Source organism: Bemisia tabaci, chromosome 2 (assembly GCF_918797505.1).
Source record: "Bemisia tabaci chromosome 2, PGI_BMITA_v3".
In the NCBI taxonomy this organism is placed as follows: Eukaryota; Metazoa; Arthropoda; class Insecta; order Hemiptera; family Aleyrodidae; genus Bemisia; species Bemisia tabaci.
The window spans coordinates 60265883-60280691 of record NC_092794.1 but is presented as its reverse complement, the minus strand read 5'-3'; the positions used below and the strand labels follow the sequence as shown (position 1 = coordinate 60280691).

The window sequence follows — 14809 nt, the reverse complement described above, 5'->3', positions numbered from 1 at the left end:
TCGGGATGTGCAAAAACCGCCAATGTCCAGTTTTCCAGTCGTAAGTTCTTTTGAGTTTATAATACTTTTCGTGGTTGGTTGCAACAACGAAAGTAGCGTGAAAACTTGTCTTTGGGTTTCCTTAATCCCAAAACGAGTCCTTTCATCACTTTTATGTTTGTTTCAACTCTTTAAAAGTATTATGAACTCAAAAAAACTTCAAACTGGGAAAATGGACGTTCGCGGTTTTTGTACGTCCCGATTCAATTGCAACGTTTAAAAATCTCCAATTAAGGCTTATTTTTCATAGAAAAACTAATCAAAACTTCTCCCTCCAATTTCTTATGATTTTTACAAAATGAGTGATGAAAATTCACTAAAAATTTTAATAAGAAATATTGGTTAGTTTTCCTTGTAAAATAAAGCCATTGTCCTCATTAAAATTAGAAATGAGCAGAGACTCACCACATCACAATTTGAGTTACTAAACTCTTAACCTTATCTAATTTTCCTAAATCTTGTCGTTGATTTTTTGTTTCAGATTTTGTGAGAGAAAAGAAATGCCTGGCGCAGTCGGAATAGATCTTCTTAGTCATGCCCTTACGTCATCAGTAAAGCTGGTCAGTAATACTATCTGTATAACTATTCCTATTTTCATAGAACTTGATAATTATCAGAATCTCTCTTCACATTCATCTCTTAAGTCAAAAACTCACTCTTATGCTGCAATAATTGTTTCAAAATTGAATCTCTAAACAAGGATATTTTTTGACTTCAAGATTCTGTCATCCTCGTGCTTTTGGTGAATTTTTTAATCAGCTCCTACTAAGCAGTTGTTTGTAATGCTGAGGGAAACTAAAAGCATGTTCTATCTTGAACTCACCTTTAAGTAATTTCTCAAGTTTAAGTATAGCTACAGAGTAACTCTCTAATTTACTTCCATCTTTTTCTATCCTATTTTGCTCCAAGGTCTTTGAGTGAAACTGCACTACTAGCTCAATGTACCGGAGGATTTTTACTTAACTTCCTTCCCCCAGGCTCTAAAATTAAGCATGAAATATTTGTAAGAAAAGTGAAAAAAAAAATTAATTAAATAATAAAAAATGATTGGTACTTTAAATTAACATTTCCTAGTTTATATTTTTCACCGGAGTTGTATTCAATCAGTTTGATCTGAAAGTTTCTTTTGTGTTTGATTCCTTTGATTCCAAAATCCTGTTTATTATCTTTGCAAAAGTATCATAATCTGGAGTTGCCTCTGAAAACAAACTGATCTCTCAAGTAAGATGAATACAAAAGATATCTTTGAAGCATCCATTGTTTACTCTGTATTTTATTTTATAATGTTGCAAGTCAACAAAAGTTCGCCGACACAAATTCAATTGCCAACTCCTCTAATTGTTTCTTACAATGACAATGCTTAATTTGCCTGCTGTACTTACTAAAATCTTTATCCTTTCATGGTGTTGGTTCCCATTTCTTAGGTAATGGTAGCACAAGTGCTTATTTGGATCTGTGAAGCTTGCAATGGCTGATAATTCCCTGACAAATGCTTGCTTGTAAGTATAGCTGTTTCTATTCCTTACATTCGCTCACTTTTTTACATGTGGATATTACTCATTTCTTAACAGCTCATTTTTCGTTAGCTCACCAAGTGTTGCCACTCAACCGTTAACTGTCCACAACCACTGCCTTTGAAAAATAGAGCTTAAAGCTACTGAGGGGTCGTTCGAAAAGTAATGTTTTCTGTTACGTCATTCCTTGCTAAAGATGTATCATTGCACATCTTTCAATTTTTTCGAAAGTCAGTCTACCAGTAAGTCCTACGTGAACTTGCCAGATGCATTCAATCAAAAAATGTGAAAAAAAGAATGAAAGCATATCATACTTGACGTTTAAGAGAGGTGAGCCTCAGGTCTTAAGAGTGACTTGTTGGTCCATCCGGATCCAGTATTACTTTTTTTCTTTTTTTATCTTGCAGGATTTCTTCTGGTATAAGCCACTATAAGTCCCCCGGCCGTTATTATTATTATTTACCTCAGCCGAAACAACGTAGAAATACAGTAATAAGTTATGATTTTCCATCTACCAATTAGCATTTTAGTTTTTGAAGAAGAAGGTACAAATTACTTTTCGAACAACATCCTAGATTCTGTAGAAAATGATAACCTGCCTATGATGATTTCAATTAAAGATTGAAGAATGGTCTTTATTTTCAACATTCTCAACTTTGTATTTGCGAACAGATAGATGTTTCATGTTGTGAAAGGAAAAAGCACTGAAGCTTCTTTAATAAGATGCTGATAGAAATTTTAACCCTATACTCTTTTTATTTTTTTCTTCCCTCAAAACATCTACTGGAGTCTTTGTTCTCTTGGAATCATTCTGTCTGTTCATTTATTCCTCTTATGATTTCCTTCACTTCTTATGTTTTAGTTTTCTCTAAGTCATACTTCTTTTTAACTCTGAATTTTCAAGTTCCCACTCTTCTTTTGTTTTTTTTTTATTTTTTTTTTTGAATAGATTTTACTCTTAGTTTATTCATTGCCTTAACGCGATTACCTCCGTCCAATGGTGGTCCAATGGTCCAATCACTGTCCTCCTTCTACCATATTTTTCACTTTTAAATTCCCTCATTCATGACTTTCGATTTGGCTTCTTGTTTAGCTATTGCTTGGGGTAGAAGGCTACATACCACTTAGAAACTTTATATTAATTATAGATTTTGTAACTTGAAGTGCTTTGGAATAAGAAGGTTTTCTTCATTTTTATCCTTGTTTTCTTTAATCACTAAAATCTCATCGATCAAGAGGATGACATCACGACAAGATGACTTAATTTTTAACTGATGAAATCTTTCGACCTTTAAGTGAGAAGACAGAGCCAATTTTTTTGATGTTCTAAACAGTCCATGTTTTTACTCGTATTGAAAGGGAACTAAATGCTGCTTTATGGACTACTATGAAAGAAAGGAAGTGAATGCAAATCATTAATATATCTGAAAACATGATAATAGGTACGAGAATAAAATACAATTTAAAAAAAAATGAACAAAAAATCAACTAGTTCATCCCTAAAATTTAGTACAGTGGCATCTGGTCACAATTAAATCCTCTTCGAAATTTAATTTTCACTGCAATATGGCAGTAAAAATGTTCAAGTCAGCAACAGGTTTCTGCCGTGAACAGATTTACCAGATACCTAGAAGAAAAAAAAAATAACAAATTAAAAACATGGAAAACTTGAAGAAATTAAGAATAAAAAACGGGTATCTGCCTTTCAACATAATTATATGTGAAATATTAAATAAAGTAGATTCTGATGGTGTCATTTTTGTTTTATGAAAAAATGACGCATTATTCAAATCATTTTTGAAATCATCGGGTTTGAAAATTAGAGAGGTGTATTTATTTTTAAAAAATGTTATATGTTTTTTTATTCTTAAAAATTGCAAAATTTAAGCCCCTCGAAACACATAGAATTACTTAAGAATCTAATGTAAAGATTTAGAGCTGGACTCTCAAAGGGGGCTCAATCAGAAGAGCAGCTTGAGGTGTACTAGGATTAACAGCAGCTTGAGGTGTACTAGGATTAACACCCTGCTTAAAATTTCAAATTTTTTTGACATGCCCCTATGCCCTGTACATAATGGATAAACAGGCTCCAAGCATGTGCAAAGTTCGTTGAAAAAACTGTTCTGTTAAAAATAAGCAAAATACTTTCCTCCTCGTAACAGTGCGTTATCACAAATTTATCAAACTTTTAAGTCAGTAATTACAAAAAAACTTCTTAGATACAGCAATTTTCAACAATTTTTTTCGGTCCTCATTTAAACTGTTCTTCAACTCACAACCAATGACTTGGTTTTCACTGTTTTTTTCTTTTTTCCTGTAGTTCTCACTCCAGATATCTTTCTTCTTTTCCATATCTCTGATTGGTGCCAATTTGTAGGAAAGAATTTTAAATTCATTATACTATTACATTATTTTTAGTATCTATTTAATTGTGCCAAAATCTTACCAGGCTGGTGAACAGGAGGGTCGAACAGATGCAAGAGCATCGTTTCACGTGTACTGAAATCACTCAAAGGTATTTTGTTTTGTTCTCTTGACTGATCAGTTAAGAAGTTGTCTGATCACCTTTTGGTTTTCTTGAAGCATGAAGTAGATAGAGTTTTCTTTCGCATTGAATTTAAGTCGAAGATAATGCTGCTAAACCCTTTACATACTCTGATTTTTCTGAGATTTCCTCTTCCTCTTTCTTCATACTGATTTCCAACGGTTTCGTTTTAGATTTTTTGTGTTTTTGACTCATTCATTCGTAGAATCGAAGAAAAACTCTCATTTTTCTCTTCAAATCTTTATCCAGATTTCTCAGTACCTATCAAAAAGTTTGTTAAATCTCCCCTGCCTACCCTCTCTACTGTCTCCAGTACTCCTTGGGAACTGAAATGTATTTCATTGGTCATATTTCGATAGAATAATTTATTGGATATTTGAAGGAAGTTTGTTTGAAGACAATCATGCTCTTTTTCTGTCCACTAGTATTTGCATATCCTGCCGTAAAGTGGGCCAAAATACTGTAACTTTTTCTATTTTTCTTAGTTCAGACTTGCGAAAATTCCCAAATGGTTTGAAATTTGCCTAGGTTTTCTAAAAGACTTTTTATAGGATTTTCCTTTCAAATGCTGCAGCAACTCGTGTGAATTAAATTATTCAGAATAAATAAATCTTCACTGATTTCTATTTTATATTTTGGTTTAAGGAGAAAAAAAAGCTAGCTCGAGCCATTGCTGTCATGCTAAGGATAAACACTGTATGAAAATTTGAGAGTTGCCAATTTTCCTCCAATAAATTGTTTATTTTTGTGGAGAGTCATGAATATTTTCTCTTGAAATTTTCAAATAATTTAGATCCGATCATCGCAAAAAACATTCTTTGGAAAAGTTATAGAAAAATATTCACGGATCTCACTGAAAATTCATGTTTTATTAAAGGGAATTTTGCAACATCTGAGGGCTCATATGGACTGTGTCTTCAACAATGTATGATTGATTAGGTACTGCTTTCTATTAGTAGTGCGCCTATCTATCCCTAGAATTTAAATTTTTTCCCCTTAATCTATTACCAAATCCATTTCTCCATTCAGGTCCTAGTTTGAGTTTTGGCATGAAAGTTGTCAAGCTTGCTTTTGGTTTGTTCCTTTTTAACGAAAGTTGTTTTTAGTGCAACGTAAGCCTTTTTTTAAAAATTTTCACTGTAAAGATACGTTTTCACTGTTAAGGTACATCCTCTTTAGGAACACTTTGTCTTTCTTGGCCTAAGTTCATTTGATAATGTACATCTACGTCAGGTAGCTTACTTTTTACCTTTTTGTCCAAAAATATCCAAAATCCTCTAATAATGAACAAAGTTACAGCATAGGGAAACTCCTTTATTTCACTCAAGAAGAAGTCCCAAGTATTAACAATGAAATCTGAAATATAACAGCAGTAAATGCGCCGATTATTACGTTCTATTAGACAGTGGATGTCATAATGTGCTATAGTTCTACCCATATGAAGAGTATTTTCACCTCAAAATTTGATATTATACTCTTGAGACAATCCTGCAGCGACTCCTATTAATTTATTTTTTAATTAGAGTGAAACTCAAAATTAGGTCAATTATAGTTACCTTATTTTTTCGTGTCCCACACCTGTCAGTTTAGAGCTGCAGCATACTTTGTTTGCGTCTCAGCCCTAAATCACCAGGTGCAGGACGCAAGAAAGTCAGGTAGCGCCAATTGACATTCCTGTCTTGTGTCTCCAACACAAACTCGTTTTTTCTGTGTGAGATTGATGTACATAAAGTGTCTGATGTCACCTGGAATATTGTCTTCACAGTTCGTCACTCGGTTTCGACCATGGAATAGAAAAAGAGGAACAGTAGTCAGAATTTAAGCGCAAGAAAAAATTCAACCATACTTCCTCAGACTGATGTCTCTTTATTTTTTGCAGTTTCATATTCGAATGTGTTCTTATGCTTCCAACAACTACACTCCTTCCTCCTCTTTAAAATCTGTTATAATTAAATTCGTCATCTTTTTTTTGTGCAGGAGAGTTGTAAAGGACAAAAATCCAGACATGCCTCAGTACATGTGAGTATTAAGATGACTCTCATTTCAAGTTTCTGTCCCTCTTTTTTACAACTTCAATTCACTAATGGTGCAGATGACGTGTTGTAAAAGCAAGTTGTGAAAGAAAGATCCATAATTGAAGAGTTTGCCTGTGTTTATTGTCAAATTGCATCGTATGCCCTTTTTTGAGCATGATGAATTCAAAATCCAAATATCTTAGAGGATGTATCATGATATTTTCATGATTATCCAATGATTCTGAAAGGCGCTAAGAGCGGAAACGCAAGACACCCTTCCAGGGGCATTTCAGATTTTTTCGTCCAAAGTGAGACCATTATTGGTTGAATAATGTCTTGGACGATTCCATTCCAGGCTCAAGCTAGATTTGTCATTCGAAATTTCCCATTATATGTGTATGATTCACACAGAAATATATTTTTACTTCTTTCAGTAACTGAAAACTTCATTCGCTAAATCGAGGTAGAGAAAAAAAAAAATACATTTTTCAGAAATTTGTTCCTCCTACTTTTACTTTTTCTTTTTTGCACCGGACTGAAGTCAAATCTAATTGTTCAGAATACTCATTTAGTCAGTCAAAAACAAAAATGAAGCCTTAGAATGGAAACAAACATTACAAGACCGTTCGACAGGCTCTTTTTAAGATTGCACTAGATTACTGGTAGTGGGGTGTTAAAATTTTGTTGCTCAGAGAGTGCTAAAAAGCATTTTGCTGGGAGATATATCGCATAATGGCAGAATCTCAGCAAGTACACTGTCAGGAAGAATAACACTCAAAGCAGATTAACTGTATATTTGACAGTCGAGAAAATCTATGAAACTACCTATTTTTCAATACTACCCACTTTAAAGAATGGAAAGAGTCAAGTGACAGCCTTATTAACAGTAATCTCCTATCGTATAGTTGATAAAATCTTCTTTCCTTCATAGCAAGGTATTTCAAGTTTTTATATGTTTTAATTTTATGATTCTTCGTTCTCTCAGGGGTCACCCAGAAATAGCGCAGTCTAGCTCTTACTCAGTTGACGTCTCTTATCACCCAGCAAATGGGCATCCAGGCAGTCACTCGCCTAATTCTTCTCTGCAAAGCGAAGAAAATCCAACACTAGTTTCAAGAACGCAGAAACAGCAAACAACTCAACAAGTAAGAAATGAATATGATTTGTATTTCAAAGCCAAAAAGGAAATATTTCTCTTACCTACCCCACCCGGAAATCCCCTATCCGAACGGTAATGTCTCAAAATTTCCACAGGTGCTTTACAGTTTTAGAACTGTTCTTCAATTTTTTTGTACCATTCCTGGGTCATCCTGTAAAAATTTCAAGGTACCATTGCCAATTTGTTTTTCTTTCACAAAATAAAGTATATGCAGTAATTTTGAAACAGTACTGTCAAGATACGTGGTTTTTACAGTTTTCTGAAGAGATACTGCAGCTTTCCGAAGATTACCTAAGTTCTTGCACACAGGTGTACAGTTTTGAAGGTAACCCCATGTACCATCCATCCGGAGTGTCTTTAAAGTTTTTAACCTATTCGGTACCAAAGTGTTTTTGTGGTTCCAGAAAAACATTAGAGAAAAAGGCAAACTTTAGTAACCAACTCAATAACTCTTAAACCAGGATGAAACAAATATATCCTGGGACAAGCATACCGAAATGCCCTTGTGAACGGATTTTTATTTTCATTTTAAAAATAAACCATATAGTACAATCATAGTCATAATGTAAATGGGAGAGCTGGCGCCATGTTCTGGTCGACGAATTCTGAGCCCGGTGTGTGCCGAGTTTGGGTCACTTTTTCGATACTTGTTCGATCCAAAATGGCGGTGTGGAGTACATGGTAATCCTTATCTTCTTTGTTTACATCGGATGGCCGGGTACCCATGTATCGAAAACAATCGATCATATATCGAAAGAGTGACCCCGCGTCACACAGGAGTCTCGGAATTCGGGACCTGAAAAATGTTTTAAAGTGGCGCCAGCTTTCTCACTTACATTACGACACTATGTACTCCATGAAATAAACCTGAATTGATAAATAGTAGTATGAAAATTGCATCTAATTTAGGGTGAAGTATCTGAGATTTTTTCACCCAAAAAGTCAGAGAAATGTGTTTCTACAATTGACCGGGAACCCTGTTTTTACTCATCCTATTTTCTCTTTCAGATAACAACTGTAACCAAAGTCATTCGGGAAGTTCATCACATGGGTCCTGATGGTGAAGCACCTCCTGTTGACTATGTCGCATTTGCTGCCCCTCCAGGCTCTACCCAAGAGCACATGTTGCCCCAGAACTCAGGTTGGTATTCTTTTTCTTTAACATAAGGGAGTTTTACAGTCTCCCAAATATATCAGGAAGTCTTTGAAGTCATATCATTCCAATTGACAATTTTATTTCACTGGAAACTTTCAAAAAAAGTAATCACTTTCGCAGTGCTAAGATTATTTTTCAGGCATAAGATAGCTCCATCATGAGATATGGTAGACGCTCTGCAGCCTGTGACAAGATAAACAATGAAAGAACAATTTAAAGAGCAAGTAACAAGACTAAAATTTTACGAATATAACCAAAACGTTTCGGCTGAAAACTCAGGCATCTTCAGTTGGATAAATAAAAAGGAAAATGGTAAAAATCTAAAATAGTACCTGGCTGTACCTTTCAAAGGGAGAATGTTGTTATGACAGGATTTTTCTGTTTATTCATCCAACTGAGGATGCCTGAGTTTTCAGCCGAAACGTTTTGGTTTTATTTGTGAAATTTTAGCCTTGTTACCCGCTCTTTAAATTGTTTTTTCATTGAATAGCTCTATCAAAGAGTGATTCAGGTTCATAAATTGATACGTAATACAGTGGAAATCAAATATAAAGTTTGTTAATTGTATTCTGTCAGGATTTTCTGTTCTCTAAGTCAGTGCACCGCTCGTTTGACAGTAATGCTGCATAAACTTGACATCGTTGTTGATCCAAGAGCCGAACATTTTTGATGATTTGGATCTGTTAAGATGACAGCCAAGTAACTTTTTAACAGCTTTTCCCTTCCAATTGTCTTTGGCTGGTTAGTGCTGTCTAGACAATTGGCGACCACAAAACTTTCTCGCAACCAGTACCTTGTCTCTCCTGGTGGAATTGAGAAAAGAGTAGCGATATACCTCTCAACTTCGTGTCCGTAAAGGTTTGACAGTTGCTAAAATTTCTGAAAAGATGAAGGAAGCTTATGGAAAGAACATCATTTGCTCCCTAACCATTCATCGGTGGCATAAAGCTTTTTTTGAAGGTTGGAAGTCATTGGTTTTACATTCGCTCAGTAGTTAGTCATCAAATGGCAGGAGAGGTTTCTGTTTTGCTCAAATAATAAGGAGCGATACTTTAAAAAGGACAGGAAAGTAAATCCTTCAGGAGAAGAATTATCTGAAGAATAATGTAAATACTTTGTATCATTTTCTGTGACCTAGGTGAAATAAAGTTTCAGTTGTACAATTTTGAACCAAGGAATCTTTGTCAAATCCTGAAAGGGTAAAATCAACAAGCCTCCATAAAATGTTGTAAAATCGCCGATTTTCAACCAGATGAGCTTATCTTAGTCTCATTTTAAGCAAATAGAGGCTCTCACAAACCGCATGTCGACATATTTTATAGTTCTTGATCACAAGGCTGATGGGCAATTGTACTATTGCAGCTGATGTATTATCGCAAAAATTCTCCTTCAGGACCCCTAATGTGGTTCAGTAGAAGCAATATTGTCTCTAAACTTAATCATATTGTTTATCCTCCCTCAGGTCGGCATTATGGGGAACAGTATGGACCAACATACCATGATTACGATCACTTTCCTCCGCAAGGAAATCTGTCTGTTAGTGGCCTATACTCCAGCTCAGTAGGATGTTATCAGCCATATGGTAACACTCCAAATTATGCCGAACAGCCTCCAACTCCGCCGAGTCCAAGCGAACGCAGCGAATCTCCTCCACCTGCACATGGTATGCATAGTTCTTATTACACCTTTAACACCTTATCTCCTGTCTCTCAATTAGTTGCCCTAGAGTTTTAAAAAGGATCTGTTGTTTGTATTATAAAATTATGCAGCTCTTAAAAATTTCTTATTTTTCTTTTTTCAATTTTATTTTGCATTTAGAAATACTGTAGTCTGAGGGATGAAGATTAAGTAAATAATATTGTACGTCAAATAAATATAATAAACAAAGTCGTTCATTTTAACATACTTAAAACTTACGCAAAAGGCGGTAAGATCCCTCTGAAAAATGTGTGAACACATTAAAAAATGAGTATGAATTCAAAGAGCTTTTAACAGTTAACTTGAATGCTCAACATGGCTGATTTTGCTAAAATGCTGAGAAATACTGTTAGCTCCCTATAATATTAATCCTTTGGAAGGGGCTCTTCAAAAAAATTCCATCCTTATTTTCAGATACTTCAGAGATTACGAAAGTCTCAATTCGTGCGATTTGTGTCTCTCCTAGTCCCATTGAGGAATACTTAAAACCCTCGCCTAAACCTTGCAACGCTTCTACTGAAGCGGAGCAAAAATTTAAAATTGTGGTTCAAATACTGCAATACACCTACCGAAGGGTTAATATCGCACTCAATATGAGACACGTCTGATGTGAAAATTTTTTAATATTTAGGTTAAAATCAATTTATCAAAAAACAAAGTGACTCTGTAAGATTTTCTTCTCCGATACACTCATAAACTCAGATGAATCATCACCTTGGTTCCTGGTCTTTTTTAATGAAAGAAAAGACAGATGTATTGAAGAACGTCAATTTGTCGTAGAAAATATACTTTGTATGACTAACCGCCAGTTCAAGGAAATTCATAATTTTTTTTCACTTTGTTGACTGCTGTATGGGTTCAAGGGGCAGATACCAAAACGCTCCCAATTTATTCCCTCCTTTGTATATGCACGTGTCAACTTGCTTAAGCATCGTTATACCCCCCCCCCCCCCTCCTTTAAATTTTCTTTCCTCTTGAATAATATGAGTCAATTTTCAACAGTGTGCTTTCTCACTTTTGTTTGCACAATTGTAGACATTTTTGCTAGCGATTTTGTATCAATTCAATGCTCCTTATCGTAGTCACAACGCATTAACAATCACCAATTGAGGGCTCTCTTTATAAAATGGCGAGCAAAGTGAGCGCAAGAATCTCCACAAGAGCGCCCCATTCTGGCAACAACTCATTATCCAAACATCTGAAATAATTGATAGTTTCCAGATCAGTATGATTTTAATTTAATAGTTTACTGCCTCTTATTAAGAGTCTCCTATGCGACACGGCAGTCGTCTCTCTAAAGTATCTCCATTTTAATTGTCTCTTCCTGTGAAGTATTTACTTGTAGTTTGTAGTTTGAGAATTTCTTTTGCCACAAAAATTGCCAATATTCCAATTACTCATATTAATCAAAGAAGACCGCAGTCCCCCTCAATTTTTAAATCAAGTATTTGCCAATTTATCATGTCAACACGCTTAATTTTTTTTTGTCTAATAGCTTACTCACAATTTTTCCATTTATTTTTAATTAATTTTTTGCAAGTAGCTGCTCTAATAATTTGAATGCAACCTAGTTGTTCAGTTGTTGGAATTTTAACATTTTATTTTTGCTTCTGCTTGGTAGAATGTACGGTAATTTGTTTCAATTTGTTCTAATCTAGCTTATCTTGACAAAGGTGTCCCATATTTGCCGTCCGGATACGACGAACTGGATGCGACGCATATGCTACAACGACCGGAGCATTTCAGAATAACACCGTCGCCAGGAGATGTAAGCGACCGCTATGGTGAGTGTTGTCTTCGATTTTTGTGGGATTTTCCAGAATTTGCATAGTGTTTTCCTATTGTTAGCAAATATTCTGAGACACTGCAACCAAGAAGTACCCTTTCTGCACCCATCGCTTCAACTGCGGTTTCTCCTTCCTTACTTTTGAAGTCAATATATTTATCAGATTGTTTCAGGAATTTTTTATGAAAAATGTGAGTCAATCTAAAAATAAAGAAAAAATAAATCTACTAAGTGAACTACTAAGTGAACCAAACACAAGGATACTGGAGGTTCATAAATTGAAAAATTATTGGAACAGATATGACAAAATAACCTGATCTGCTAAACTACATGTGTTAAATGGAAAATGCTGCCAGATACCATTGCTAAGCGGTGCATTTTTTCATTTTTAAATCTATTTTATACTATTTCTTATATCAGAAAAAAATATATGAAAAATACTGCGAAATCAGCTCTGTCAATGAAAAGACAGAAAATTTGGAAATCGTAGCAAGATTTTTACTCTGATATCTTCGCACCAATCTAGATATTTTTGGGACAGCACATGCATCTCCCAAATAATGATCTAAATTTCACGTAAAAAAGAGAAGCTACGAGCAAGAAAATGTAGGTGTTGAATATAAGAAGTTTTTAAGCTATCATGAGCTTCGTTAATTTTTTATGACAGCTCTCTATTGACAGGATGAGAAAACAAAAGTGTTCACTTGACGATAAATGTCAGTTCCCAAAGTTCATTTTCAGTGTCTAGAACCCTTTTTTATGCTCTCTTTCTTGCTTTTTATCTACAATGATTTATAATTTCCAAATAATCTGGTTTTGCCCTTATGATAATCGAAAATTTTTGTTTTTGTTACAGGAATGAGATGGCGTGATCCAAATTTAACTGAAGTCATTAGCTTTTTAAGTAATCCCAATAACTTAATCAAGGCAAATGCAGCCGCATATCTTCAACACTTATGCTATATGGATGATCCAAACAAGCAGAAAACAAGATCATTAGGTGGTATTCCACCTTTAGTTAAGCTTTTAAACAATGAAAATCCAGATGTGTATCGAAATGCTTGTGGTGCTCTAAGGTTTGTAATTTCTGAATTTTATTTTTTCCTCTAAAAACCTGGGGGTATCCTCTTACAGTATTACCATATCAGTGCTACCGTCTGATTGAGCTTACACTTTCAGCCTTTCATTAAGGGTCCAAAGACCAATGTAAACAAATCTGCATGAAAGAAATATCTTGATTTTGTTGGTGCTGGCTAATGGATTTACTAGCACCTGAAAAGGACTACTAATGCAATACCAAGAAATTTGGCGCCAGCTGAATCTTAAGATTTTTTTCATATGATGTTCTTCACTATCTCCTAAGTAATATGAGCTTTTAAAATCAAAGTTTCTATGCTGGAATATCAAGAAAGTTGGATTTGAAAGTGGATTTTTTGGCAATTTCCCACTTAATATAATAGGAAGAAGTGACATTATTGCTGAATAGAAGATGCGGATCTTTTCGCTTTGATCTGAGTTGACGCGCTATCTCATCTCCCAGCCAGCGCAAGATGAAGAAAGAGAAGCTTGTTCCTCAATTACCTACATTTTTTCAGTTGATAATGCTCATAAATCTGCTAAAAAATGAAATTTTCAAACCTGATTTTCTTGAGATTGGCACATAGAAACTTCGATTATAAAAGCTAATCTCAATGAGGAGATCATAAGAACCACAACGTCAAAAAATCTTGAAACCTGGCCAATGCAAAATTTCGTAGTGTTCTATGCGTAGGTAGTCCTTTCATGTAGAACATGTTGGACAAATTTACTGAATATTACAAAATTCAATTTTCTTAGAGAGACCAGCGCTTTCTATTTCTGTCAATTCCAACTTCCTGCTCTCCAAAATACCTAAAACTATAGGATTAAAATTTGACCTTAAATTCTTTTAGTGTGATTTATAATTTAGTAACACACATCAGCACGAGTAGGTTTCTCAAAAAGTTAAAAGAGATTCTGGGTTAATTTTTAGTACCAATTCCAAAATTAACCTCCGATTTCAAATCAGTGCATTTGCTAAAAGAATTTGAATGTTTCGGTTTTTCCTTTGAAAATTGAATACCCTAGAAATGATAGAGTATGATAGAGGTTTAACACCCAAGGTTATTGTCGCTTATCTGTCAAAAATATGCAAGATTGCATCCTCAGCATGCCCCCTTGTCTCTGATATCAAAGTTTTTTCAGTCCAATGGCGTATTCTGACATATAGTATTATGTAAAACTTAGCTGATTGTTTTGCTTTTAAGAGAATGGTAAAATCTATTCACCATAAAGGTAATAGAGCTATTCCTGCCCATTTTTTGCTGTTGAAGCCAAAAATGGCATTATTTTTCTCAGCTATCTGTTTTCTGGGAAAATGGAAAAATCTGAAATATTTCCATGTCCCACTGCATCCTTAAGATCTGGGGGCCATGCGTTTTACCGACAAGTGTGTGTATTTGTGTTAATGTATGTTTTTCTGAATAAGTGTTACAAACTTTGCGGTGAATTTTTTCTCAGGAATTTGTCGTATGGTAGGCAGAATGATGAAAATAAGCGAGCAATTAAAACAGCTGGCGGAATCCCTCTTTTAATTAATTTACTAAGAAAATCTATAGATGCAGAAGTTAAAGAATTAGTAACTGGAGTTCTATGGAATCTCTCATCGTGTGAGGTAAGGACTGTAGTATCAGTTGTATTTCATTATCATTAGCATTAGTGTTATCACTGGATTTTATATTATCTCACGGATGGAGTTTCATGCACTAGCAGGAAGCTTGACTCGATTGCAAAATGACTGAAAGTCTGAGATGGAGCATTAAAAAAGGAAAATCTTCCTTTGTCTTAGTTGAAAGTTCCTCAAGCAAAAATGATATGTG

At 34.7% G+C, this 14809-nt stretch overlaps 1 protein-coding gene across 4 annotated transcripts in view; it reads left to right on the top strand.

Annotated features, from left to right (window-relative positions):
* p120ctn (adherens junction protein p120) overlaps nt 1-14809 on the top strand; it is a 31857-nt gene that overhangs the window by 1992 nt on the left and 15056 nt on the right. The window contains exons 2-11 of one of the 4 annotated variants that reach the window (XM_072295977.1): nt 521-599; nt 1464-1538; nt 4003-4068; nt 6076-6117; nt 7099-7258; nt 8281-8413; nt 9891-10091; nt 11800-11910; nt 12769-12988; nt 14451-14604. In XM_072295977.1, the coding sequence (XP_072152078.1) occupies nt 1507-1538; nt 4003-4068; nt 6076-6117; nt 7099-7258; nt 8281-8413; nt 9891-10091; nt 11800-11910; nt 12769-12988; nt 14451-14604 (1119 nt within the window). In that variant the 5' untranslated portion in view covers nt 521-599; nt 1464-1506. Of the gene's footprint in view, nt 1-520; nt 600-1463; nt 1539-4002; nt 4069-6075; nt 6118-7098; nt 7259-8280; nt 8414-9890; nt 10092-11784; nt 11911-12768; nt 12989-14450; nt 14605-14809 lie in introns of all 4 variants that reach the window. The other 3 variants (XM_019059616.2, XM_019059620.2, XM_072295978.1) reach the window with 3 other exon arrangements.